The 12294-nt window shown below is 39.7% G+C and overlaps 1 protein-coding gene across 1 annotated transcript in view; it reads left to right on the top strand.

Moving 5' to 3' along the window:
* Nucleotides 1–4627, top strand: part of fat3a (FAT atypical cadherin 3a) — a 107234-nt gene extending 102607 nt beyond the window's left edge. Inside the window, exons 29-30 of the mRNA XM_060887784.1 lie at nucleotides 1188–1223; nucleotides 1692–4627. Of these exons, the coding sequence (XP_060743767.1) occupies nucleotides 1188–1223; nucleotides 1692–2185 (530 nt within the window). The 3' untranslated portion in view covers nucleotides 2186–4627. The remainder of the gene's footprint in view (nucleotides 1–1187; nucleotides 1224–1691) is intronic.
* Nucleotides 4628–12294: the final 7667 nt, after the last annotated feature.

The raw sequence follows: 12294 nt of genomic DNA, 5'->3' as shown, positions 1-12294 counted from the left end.
CGTGTAGGAGAATAAACCGAACGGTTTACGAGACGCGAGCAGACGATTCGTGCAGCTCGGTGATCGTGGGATTTATTCAACAAGCCATAAAATTCATCGCCGGCTGGGAAACGGTGGGAAAAATTGCCATAATGTGGCCTAAGCTTAAGTATCACACACACACACACACACACACAAATTTATAAGGCCATGTTCCACTCTGAGCTCTGTGAAACTTAAAGTGTATTGTTTCCCAAAATTCCCTCTGCCCCCCGTCGCTGTGAGTCATTAGTCGCTCTGTGGAATCCATGCAGCTCGTTTTTCCCAGAAAGCGCAAACAAAAACATCGAGATTGAAACAGCGAGTAAACAAGATTCCTTAACGCTATAAACAAGGAGTACAGAAACGCTCACAGAGGACGATTTCAGTTCGGCGCTGATCCGTTTTCAGCCAAATATAAAATGTATCGGTCCGTTAAAAACGACAGAACTGAAACAGTCAGCTGCTGATACGGAGAGATTTGAACCAAAAAGTATAATGAATGAAAATAATGAATTTAACAAAAAAAAATAAAAAATTTACAAAAAAAATTTAAAAAAAGGATTAAAAGTTAATTCAATTTACATTGTAACATTTAAAAAGTTATGTTTATTTTTTTGTTTGTTTTTTATTTGTTTTTTATTTTTATCTTTTTTGTTTGTTTTTATTTCTTTAAGTTTTTATTTGTTTTTGTTTATTTATTTATTTAGGTTTTTATTTATTTAACTATGGTTAATGTATGTTTTTTTGTTTGTTGTTGTTTTGGTTTTATTTATTTATTTAAATTTTTTAAATTCCCACTTTGAAGCAAGGCGTCTAAAATAGAGTTAGAGAACAGATACAAAACACGCACGTGAAATGATTTTAAAGTGAAAAAAAAAGTGAGTGAAAATGACATTTTCGAGATCGAATGGTGTTTCCGTGGTAACGGCTTACTGTCCCTACACCTGATGTTCATTTACAGAAGGTTCTGTGTCAGCGGTTTGTATCAGTCAGAAGTAACTGTGTGTGTATGTGTGTGGGTGAGTGTGTGGGTGAGTGAGTGTTAAAGGTTTTTCTAGTGTAGTCAAAAGTCACACACACAGACACACACACTCACACACACACACACGCTGCAGTGCAGTAAGCATTATGCTGATCCGCCCTTCTGTCTCTCCTCTAACTGCCAGTCTCTGTTATGGATCAAGGTCAAACCTACAGCAGAGGTGAATGTCTCGCTCCCTCTCTCACCCTCTCGCTCCCTCTCTCACCCTCTCGCTCCCTCTCTCACCCTCCCCATTGTTCTGTACTGCTGACTGAATGCTCTGGTGCATTCTGGGTAATGTCAAGTTGCTTGTGATTCCCTGTTTTAAACAAACCCTCTGCTGCTCTTCCTCTTTGCTCCTGTCTCTCTTTTCTTACTGTCTGTGTGTTTGTTGTGGATGTTCTTGGGTTGGTCAGGACTAGGATGTGTACCGTGTGTGTGTGTCCCTGCGCTTCTGTGTATCCACACATTGCTGCATGTGTTTGTTTGGTTTTTTTACAGAATGTGACCTCATGACCTCATGGCTGTTCCACAGGCATGCCCCGCCCCCTGCTGTTGCACGCTGTGAAACGCTGCATGTTCGTACCCTAACGTTTGCGAACAAAACATTTTGTTTCAGCTGATCTGATTGGCTGTTCTATCTCCGCAGCTTATCACTGGGACACTTCTGATTGGCTGCCGGCGACGAGGCTCTCCGACATCGAGGAATCAACGCCGGCAGACGTGGGTGTGGCTTTAGAGTCGGACTACTATTTAGGTGGTTTTGATGTTGACAGCGAGTACCCACCCCCTCAGGAGGAGGAGTTTGTTTCACGTGACCGAATGCAGCCACGCCTTCCTGGAGAAGATTACCTGCCAGACGCCACACCTGTCAGTCAGCCAGTTTCCACGGCGAGTACGCTGACGAGAGCACGCCCACATTTCCACCCAAGCCAGTATCTTCCTCCTCATCAGCTGCCGCTTGGATCCGAGGGGGCAGAGCTGAGTGCGTTCGCTAGCGTTGATGAGCGTCTGTCAATCAAAACGTCCTCTGTGTCCGATGTCTCCGCCCCCTTTGGGTTTGAGGATTCCGAAACTGGAGGAAGTTTGGACAGTTTGGAGGAAGGACAGATGCAGCCATACACACAACAGACTGAAGTGTGATTTCCCCCAGTACACAAAAACAAAGACACACACCCCCACACACACACACACACACACACACACACACACACCAAGACTGATGCTCCCAAACAGGAAGTCATGCACATGTTAGGGAATCATGTGACCAGAGACATTTGTGACAAATCTTTTGCTTATGTTGTACTCCCTGTGTGTGTGTGTGTGTGTATGTGTGTTTGTGTGCGTGTGTGTTTCTGTGTGTGTCAGTTCGACTTTTGTACAGCCAAACAGCACAATTCCAACGTTTTTAAGACGGATGTCTCGATTCTTTATTGCTTTGTGGGTTTCTTTGCACTAAGATGCCAGAGTTCAGCGTACAGTGATATAATAGATCGGATTTTATCTCTCTTTCTGTCTCACTCTCTATCTGTCCCTCTGTCTCACTCTCGCTTTCTGTCTCTCTTCACTGCAGAGTGAAATGTAACTCTGTTTAACGTCTGCCCCACAAATGGCACTATTTTTCAAGCTATCCAACAGTACTGGGATGCTGTGTGTGTGTGTGTGTGTGTGTGTGTGTGTGCGAGAGAGAGAGAGAGACAGAAGGACAGACAGACAGACAGAAAGAGCGGGAGTGCGACTCACTTGTAAGTTTCTGTAAGATATTAAGACTGTATTGTTCCATTCATTTGTATATCGGAAAGCCATATTGTATGTGTGTGTGTGTGTGTGTGTGTGTGTGTGTGTGCGCGAATAAAGCAAAAAAGTCGTATTCAGTATAGCTGGCCATGTATATATTACATGCGATGCACAGACTGAGAGCTGAAAATGAAAACTCCAGATTAAAACAAAACAAAATGTTTGTGTGGAGGAATGGAAAGAAAATGAATGTTAAAAAAAACACAGCTGTTGGTAATAATAAGGATCGTGATGAACGACAGAAAACCCCAAGTCTTTTATTATTGTTGTTTTGTGAGATATGGAAGGAAAGAAAAAGGGATACAGAAGAAAAGAGGGACACAAAAGTAAGTAAACGAGAAAGAGAAAACTGCCAATTCAAGTTTGGGATATTTTTTTGTTCTGTTTCATCGACAGAATTCACCTGAGCAAAGCACCATGTCGGGGGGTTGGGGGGTGGGGGTGTTAGTTACCTGCCTCAGGTGAGACAGCAGACCCATCATGTCCAGAAAGTCCAACCTCTATGATGATGACATCATCAAACACACCCAAGAGCTGCCGATCGACCGTACAAACCCAGAGAGACAAATGAATTAAGGAAAAAATCTGAAAATGTAAAGTTAAAAAAAAAAACATTTTTGGCCAACTTTTTTTTTTTTTTTCTGTTTCAATCAAAACTCCAAAACACATTAAAACATTAGAAAATTTGTCCCATTTTTCGTTCGAAAACACGCCGAGAGCTGCCGAGTCAACAAACAAACAAACAAAAAAAGATTTTTGAGGGATTCGTTTTTGCTCAATTTGTTCATGTTTTGTTAGAATAATTCATGACTCAGGAGCGTTAATTAAACGAAAATTTTAATTAATGAGATTTGGCAAAAAACTTTCGGGAAACTAACAAAAACACGTCCTACAGAAACGTAGAAAGTTTTTCCTCAGAAAATTTGATTGATTTATTTTTAACGTAACATTTTTGCTTCATCGTTAATTTCCTGTTTCAGGTGAGACAAAAAAAAAAAGAATGAGAGAAAACTGAATAAATTATGAAACAATTCAGGATGTTTTTTTACGCATTTTAACGTTTCTCCTTTTGTTTTAATTTCCTATTTTATAAAACTGAAATCAACAGAAATGTTTTTTTTTTTTCGTTTCAGTTACGTTTCTTAGATTTGATCAAATCATGAACACTTCACCTGTAAAATTTTCTCAGGTGTGATTTTAGGATATAAAAACCAATTCAGACTTTTCTGGATGGTGTCTGCTGACCTCTAAACACTTTCTAACTCAAGTTTTATGGGTAATTTTAATTTTTTTACCTCAGTGTTTAACAGAAAAGGTTTGGGGTAGAGCGGAAGCGTGAGTCTAAAATCATTGTATTATTAAAAACGTCCTGTTTTTTGTTCGTTTTTTTCCAAATTTTAGTCTCTTGACTCACCTGAGACGAGTCACAAACCTTTTCCAGTGGTTCGTGTCGTTCTTTGTGTGTGTTTGAAGGTGAAACAGAACAAAAGTGTCACAAAATCTGCACAATTCACAACCTACACACAACACACTTTTCCTGTGAAAGATGTTGTACAGTGTAAATAGTTTCTTTCGTTCGGTCTGTCGAATACCGAATATTTTTTTTGTAGATATGAAATTGAATTGTGAGCAGGATAAAGATGAAGATTACACACACACTGATCACACACACAAACACACACACACACACACACACACACACGTTTGCAAATCATTCTCAGCGTTTTTTTTGTTTTGTTTGTTTTTCTTTGTTTAATTCGCATCTCTGTAGAATCATCAGCTTCCCTTCGTGCTCTTCATCTTGTCAGTATTAAAAGAATCTCTAATCTTTAAAGGGAAAAAAAAGAAAAGTGTATGAACATGCGTTTTTTAACGTCTCGGTTTGTTTTTTAATCAATGCAGAAATTAAAAATAATCTTGAGAAATTTAATACGTCTGACAGATTTTTTTTGTGTGTGTATGAGAGTTCATTCATTCATCTCGGGTCACGGGGAGCCTGTGCCTATCTCAGGCATCATCGGGTGTATCCTGCCTTGATGCCCGATCACGGCTCCCCGTGACCCGAGGTAGTTCGGATAAGCGGTAGGAAATGAGTGAGTGAGTGAGAGAAACCACAGATCATTAAAAAACATATATGGAAGGTAAAAGACAGAATATGACCTGAGGCAGAATGTTTAATTTTTCTCCAATCAATCTTGTTTTGAGCCTCTAGCTTTATTGGGATCGTTGAGGAATGGCGGGCGTCAGCTCGATATCCTGCACCGAAGAAACTTCGTTTTCATCTGAACTGCCTCTCGACCAGCAACAAAAGTAAAGAAAGAAAGAAAGTTTGTTAACATTCTGAAGAAAAATCAGCTAACAATCTGTAGAATTCATGAGGAAGGTGTTGATGTATTTTCTAGATGAGCAGCTCTGACTGTAATTAAAATCCTATGCAATGCTATATTGTTTCTATAGTAACGACTTGTTTCTATGGAAACAATCTTTATGCAGTCGTCCCATTGGGCTTAACGCTGCAACTGCTCACTCTTCAGCTGGGTCTTGGACGTCCCTACAGGCAGACTCAAGGTAATGATGGTGGGCCAGTTCACGTCCAACCCTTTCACCCTGAACACTCATGCACCACAATTGTGTGTTCTGATCCCCTGCTCTACTCCCTGTACACACAGGTCTGTGTGTCCCACATCTCCATTTATATAGTGAAGTTCACCAACAACAACAAGGTGGAGAAACTTATAGCTTGGTGTCAGGTCAACGTTCTCTCCTGGAATGTCAAAACCAAAACCAAGCCAATGATTGTGGACCTTAGAAAGAGACGGCTGCCCTGCACTCATTTGGAGAGAGTGACGAGTACCTTGGAGTAGATTGTACCACTTGAGATTACTGAGAAAATCTCCCAGAGATCCTGAGAACTTTCTATCCTGGTGCTTTAGAAAGACTTCTGACAGTGCTCAGTGTAGTACGGAAGCTCTACTATCCAGGATCGAAGAACCCTGTAGAGAGCACTGCTTGTGGCTTAGCACATCTCCAGGGCTGCTCAGTCTGCTTCTTGTCTACACCAGACCAAGTAGTTTCAGAGCTACAGACATCATTAAGGACTCCACCCACTCTTGTAGCTTCCTGTTGTGATCAGATCGGGTGAGTGTTTCTGCAGCGCGATTGCTAAAAGGCTCGCGTGGAAATCTTTTCCTCAAGCCATCAGATTCCTCAATACGAACATCACATAAATCACACGTTTACGTTATATAAAACTCTGAACGTTGCATCTGTATCTATATATGCAGATTATATATATATATCGTCGCTGTCGGGCGGAATCCTCGTATCTCCAAAACCGTTATTTTTCAGGAAATGAAAAAAACTCCGTACCTTATCTGCAGTGCACAGGGTTTAGTCCGCGTTGCAGTGGATTGTCTTGCGTTAAATTCCTGTCCTCAGACGAGCACCAGAACTAGCGGGGGTCAAGATTTTTTTTTCTTTGAGCCCAGTGTTTTGAAGACATTTACCTCAGAAGACGTGTTGATTCGTTGCGACTCTTCTTGAGGAGAAATATGCCGTGAAGCTCTCCCACGGAGTGAGGAAGAGGTGGACAGTTGAAGTGTCCAATGGAGTTATGAGATTTGCGCTCAAGCTATTTTCAAGACTTTAGATTGGTTAATAACTTGTAAAAATAACAGACCCACGTGGGGACTGACCAATAGCATCGATATGTGAAAAAATATGAAATTGACCAAATTGGGACATACGAGGTTTCCGCCCGACAGTGACGATATATATATGTGTGTGTATAATATACTGTCTATGTGATGAATAAAAATATTGAAACTCTGGAAAACCTTTGTTTTGAGGTAACAGTTTCAGTGTGTTTTGTGAAGATGGATCAGTTTTGATGCGTTTTTTATTTTTTTTTGCTAAAATCTTCCCCCAAACCTCCAAATCCTTGACGTTTCCAGTCACATGAACCTCCGTTGCGAGTAAATAAATTTTATATTTTTCAATTTGATCGATGTTCACGTATAATCCACCCAAGCATGCCGCTTTCGATGAGATTAATAACATTTGACCTTTTCAACACACACACGTATATTAATGAAGAATTTATAGCCGTGACAGGATTGATAGAGATTTCAGATCTGTGTTTATTCGGTGTGCAGACGATCGATACGGAGATAAAGTCCCTATAGAGTAAACGTGTGCGTGGTTTATGTGACGTCTTGCTGAGCGATGAAGTTCTTGGCTTGTGCTTGTGTCTCTCATTGAGCTGATATGAGTGGATACGCGAGCTTTTTAAGCCCATGTTCACAGATACAAGAGCTTCTCTTTTTCTCTGAGGTTTTTAGAGCTCATTTTCTTTTCACCCAGATTTTATTTATTACGAATAGAGTTTGACTGAGCTTTCTATCATGTCATTTTCTTTCAAGGAAAGTGTAACGTGTTTGAATGAGGTCCAGATGTTTGGTGTCCACCACTCATAACGTGTTAATACACAGGATTAAAGCTATTACCTCAGCTTTAATATAATCAAGGACTAACACGAAACAGGAGAACACAATCAGATAACAACAGTGATGACACTGGACAGGATTTATGGCGATTGAGGGTTAAGGGCCTTGCTCAGGGGCCCAGCTTGAGCGGTCTATTGGAAGCTCAACACCTTAACTCTTGTGAAAATGAAAGTGACGTGACATACGGTGAAGTACGGTGACCCATACTCAGAATTTGTTCTTTGCGTTTAACCCATCCAAAGTGCGCACACACACAGCAGTGAACACACACACACCGTGAACACACACCCGGAGCAGTGGGAAGCCATTTATGCTGCGGCGCCCGGGGAGCAGTTGAGGCGGGTTCGGTGCCTTGCTCAAGGGCACCTCAGTCGTGGTATTGCCGGCCCAAGACTCGAACCCACAACCTTAGGGTTAGGAGTCAAACTGAAGGCAATCTGGGAATTTTGACAGGCAGAGAACTGGAAAGAGGAATCAATAATGCTTAAGTAAAAAACCGCAGGCAACAATCAATAATCAAATTTGATTCGTGCTTCATAAATCCTAAGCTCAAGTTATCTTTAAAGCTGTAAAGAGCAGTACATGTTTCTATGGTGCGAAACTTTAATCTAGGAAGAGATAAAGAAGGAGACAAAGAAGACAAGGAAAAGTAGGATCATGATTTCATGAATATTGCTGTTGGTATTGTTGTAAGATTCAGTGTGTTGTGTGGGTATTAAAAAATATAGAAAACTAATTTAAAATACCAAACTTTCAGAGGTTTACACATTGCACTGAACTTCAGCACCCTCACTGAAATGATTTTCCCCAGTGATGTCTTCATTCCTTTGAAAAAATCTTCCTCAGGATTAATTTCACTGTGCCTTCAAGCTATTTGTAATTTTATCATTCTCTCTGGACTTTTTCTGCCAGACGGATAAAATGTAAATGTAAATATCGACTGGCTCGTATATGATGGGGTCAGCAGACCGAGCTCCTGTTTGCTAAGCGTGAAGTATGTTTCTTGGCTTGGGTTTTTTATCCTGCATGTATCTTGATATTAGATTTTCAATTCTGAAACGGTTTTTGAAGATATTCTTCATAAGAGAAAGCGCATATTTGGCAGCTCGGTCATTAAGAACGTCTGTGAAGATTGAGCAAAAACGCATCAGCAAAATCGTTTGGTAAATTTAAGGCATAAGATAAGAAAAGATAACACAAGAAAGCGATCTTACAGCAAAGGAGTTGAAGTATGAGACCTGGTGGGGATCTTGTAGAATAGAATAGAACAATAGAAATAACTGTTGGTCTTCATAAAATATGAACATTTGATTTGTATTTGTATTAAACATAATCTATATATATATGTCCCACATATTGTATTCAACATAACCAATAATGCTTTATATAACCAGCAAAAAATTTAATACAGAATGGAGTTCCTCAAGGGTGTACAATGGGTCCTTGTTAATATTTGCTTATTTGTTTGTTTGGTTGGTTGTTTTTTTTAAAATGTAGTTAAAATCTAGAGTTAACAACCTCATCAGCAGACATAGCAAAATATAATATATATATATATATATTTTTTTTTTTCAATATATATTATTCAATTCAATTCAAGTTTATTTGTATGGCGCTTTTTACAATTAACATCGTCTCAAAGCAGCTTTACAGAACATAAACATAGAACAAAAGGTTAATATAAAGAATAATAGAAAGATTAATAGAATACAAAATTCAAGATTAATATTAGATAGATTTAGTTCACAATGTGTATGTATTTATCCCCAATGAGCAAGTCTGAGGTGACTCAGGTGACTGTGGGGAGGAAAAACTCCCTTTAGATCAGTGGTCTTCACTATTTTTTTCATGTGAGCCACACTGATAGGACAAAGTCAATAGGAGAGCCACTTTTACCGCAAGGTATGCCAAGTTATTCAGTCATAACATAATGTACATTGTATTTAAGCAGATAAGCTATTTAAGACTATTTAAGAAAGCTGCTCTATTTTTCTTGTTCTTATTTCACTTCCAGGCGGGTAACCTTTATTGAAATCAGGATGCGTTGTTTGAAAATGCCACTCCAAATTACTTCACTTGAAACCAGAGCGGGTTTGTTTGCATAGTAAACATAAAGGGTTCGATCCGTGAAGGACAAATAAAAATTCATCTGTCCACTTTTCTTGAAATTTTCTATGCTCATCTTTTATGACTCGCACCTTTCTTTTTTCTAGCAGGCGCAGACTCTCCACAACCTCCGTCTCCGGCTTCCTCTCGAGTTGCGGATGATGCATGCTCCCCATCAGTTACCTCTTTTGTCACTGTCACATTGCTTTGTTGCTGTTCATTTTGTGCGCGGGATTGTTTGATAAGAAATCGATCCATTTTTTGGTCCGTGTGTGTACAGTAAACACAAGTTGTTAACTAGCATGAAACACAAACTAGCTTCTGGCAGGCCGCCAAAAACTGGCTATTGCACAGAACGCAGTGAGTCAGTGACGAGTCAAATAATATATATAAATATATATTATTATTTGTAATAGAGCACATTCGTTTTTCTATGCTTCCCTGATTGTTTTTAATGTTATTTAAATGACAAATAAATTTTAACCACATGATCATATCATCGTATTATTAACTGCCATGCGAGCCGCATATTAAAGCTTGGCGAGCCGCAGGAGGCTCGGCGAGCCGCGCAATGAGTAACACTGATTTAGATGGTAAAGGAAGAAACCTTGAGAGGATCTAACTGCTGAATTAAAATTTGATATATTGCACATATCAGCGTGAGCTAGCTAGTTAGCCAGATCGCTATGAAGACAGTGTAACTTCTTTAGAATCTACTTCTGTTAGTGGAGGGGGAAAAAAAAAAAAAAATTGTCTGAAATGTCATTAAATAGAATAATAAAAGAAAGATCACAATTAAATACAGAATAAACAGACGTTTGCTTGTGCAGTGCTTATTTTTGGCCGGACATCAGGATCGTACGATACACAAATTCGAATAGGCAGTTAATAGAGTTTATGAAAATAAATACTAAATACAAGTAGTTTCATAAGAAATAAAGGAAGCTTTAGGCCACACCTTCTTTCAAGCAGAATATAGATATTGAAAGCATTGGCTAGCACTGCTAATTTATTGTGTACATCATGTGACAAATAGAAAGATAAACCGTATAATAAACCTGCGTCTTATTTGTAATAAACTCACTTAACCTATCGGATCAGGTTTTCTTTTTCTAGACTCAAGACGTTCACGAACGAAATCCATGTGCCATCTGTTTTTGCTAATTTCAGAGCACGCCATTTGCTAGTCAAGGTTCACAAGCATGCACGCAATATCTAAACAGCCCTCGTAATCAATTACAGTTATAGCAATGTATCAGCCAAGAGAATGGAAGAGTGGAGGTTTTTTCTCTCCCCTGCTAAGCAGGAATTATTAGCTCATAAAATTGAAGGGAGTGAATACACTTCAGCCTTTCATAAAGCTTGAGAGGCTACTTGGCAGAAAAATGCAGACAGAATGAAAGTGTTGAAAAGATTCATGGTGAGAATCGTGTTCAAATGTTCCGTGTATTATTCCAGTATTCATTTGGATTCAAATGATTCACTTAGCATGGTGAAAAGAATAAGTATCTAATAGAGTCAGGATCCACTGACAAGTCCTGGCTATTTAAAGGGGTTAATGCTTTATATACTAGTCGTTTTATGTTTCCTCTCCAAGTACAGTATATATAGCAAAGTCTTCTTCATCATCATCATCATCGCCTCATAACTATAATCTCACCTGTACAGCAGCGATTTCAGAGTTATGAGGATCCTAATGGTGCAGCTTGCCATACAGTAACTATTACACAGCAGTAACACATTTTCTAGCATTGCAATCACTCAGACATCTGATACCGCTGTGTATTGAGGATGAAATTTTATTCTGTACGCTATTGAGAAAGAGAATTGCTCAGTCTTCTACTTATATAATATAACTTATCATTCCTGACCTCCATCTGAGAGAGAGAACAGGGGACATAGAAGCCTTTATTATCGCCACATATACATTACAGCACAGCGGAATTCTTTTCTTCACATACCCCAACTGAGGAGGTTGGGGTCAGAGTGCAGGGGCAGCTATGATACAGTGCCCCTGTAGCAGGGAGGGTTGAGGGCCTTGCTCAAGGGCCCAGCAGTGGCAGCTTGGCTGTGCGGGGCCTTGAACCCCAATCCTCTGATCAACAACTCAGAGCCTTAACCAGTCGAGCCACCACTGCCCCCACCACCACTGCCCCCACCACCACTGCCAAGTAAACACAATCACAATCACTTTCTTTCTCACACAATCACTTTTTTCTCCAACTGGCTAACCTTCCTTTAGATACAGTGGTGTGAAAAAGTGTTGGCCCCCTTCCTGATTTTGTATTTTTTTGCATGTTTGTCACACTTTAATGTTTCGGATCATCAAACAAATTTAAATATTAGTCAAAGATAACACAAGTAAACACAACATGCAGTTTTTAAATGAAGGTTTTTATTATTAAGGGAAAACTAAATCCAAACCTACACGGCCCTGTGTGAAAAAGTGCTTCCCCCCCTAAACCTAATAACTGGTTGGGCCACACTTAGCAGCAAGAACGCTAAGCCAGCGTTTGCGATAACTTGCAATGAATCTGTTACAGCACTGTGGAGGAATTTTGGTCCACTCATCTTTGCAGAATTGTAATTCAGCTACATTGGAGGGTTTTTTAACATGATCCACCTTTTTAAGGTCATGCCACAGCATCTCAATAGGATTCAGATCAGGACTTTGACTCCAAAGTCTTCATTTTGTTTTTCTTCAGCCATTCAGAAGTGGACTTGCTGGTGTGTTCATTGTCCTGCTGCAGAACCCAAGTTCAATTCAGCTTGAGGTCACGAACAAATGGCCGCAAATTGTCCTTCTGGATTTTTGGTAGACAGCAGAATTCATGGTCCTTTTAT

Source organism: Tachysurus vachellii, chromosome 15, assembly GCF_030014155.1.
Source record: "Tachysurus vachellii isolate PV-2020 chromosome 15, HZAU_Pvac_v1, whole genome shotgun sequence".
NCBI lineage: Eukaryota > Metazoa > Chordata > Actinopteri > Siluriformes > Bagridae > Tachysurus > Tachysurus vachellii.
This window is presented reverse-complemented; position numbering and strand designations above follow the sequence as displayed.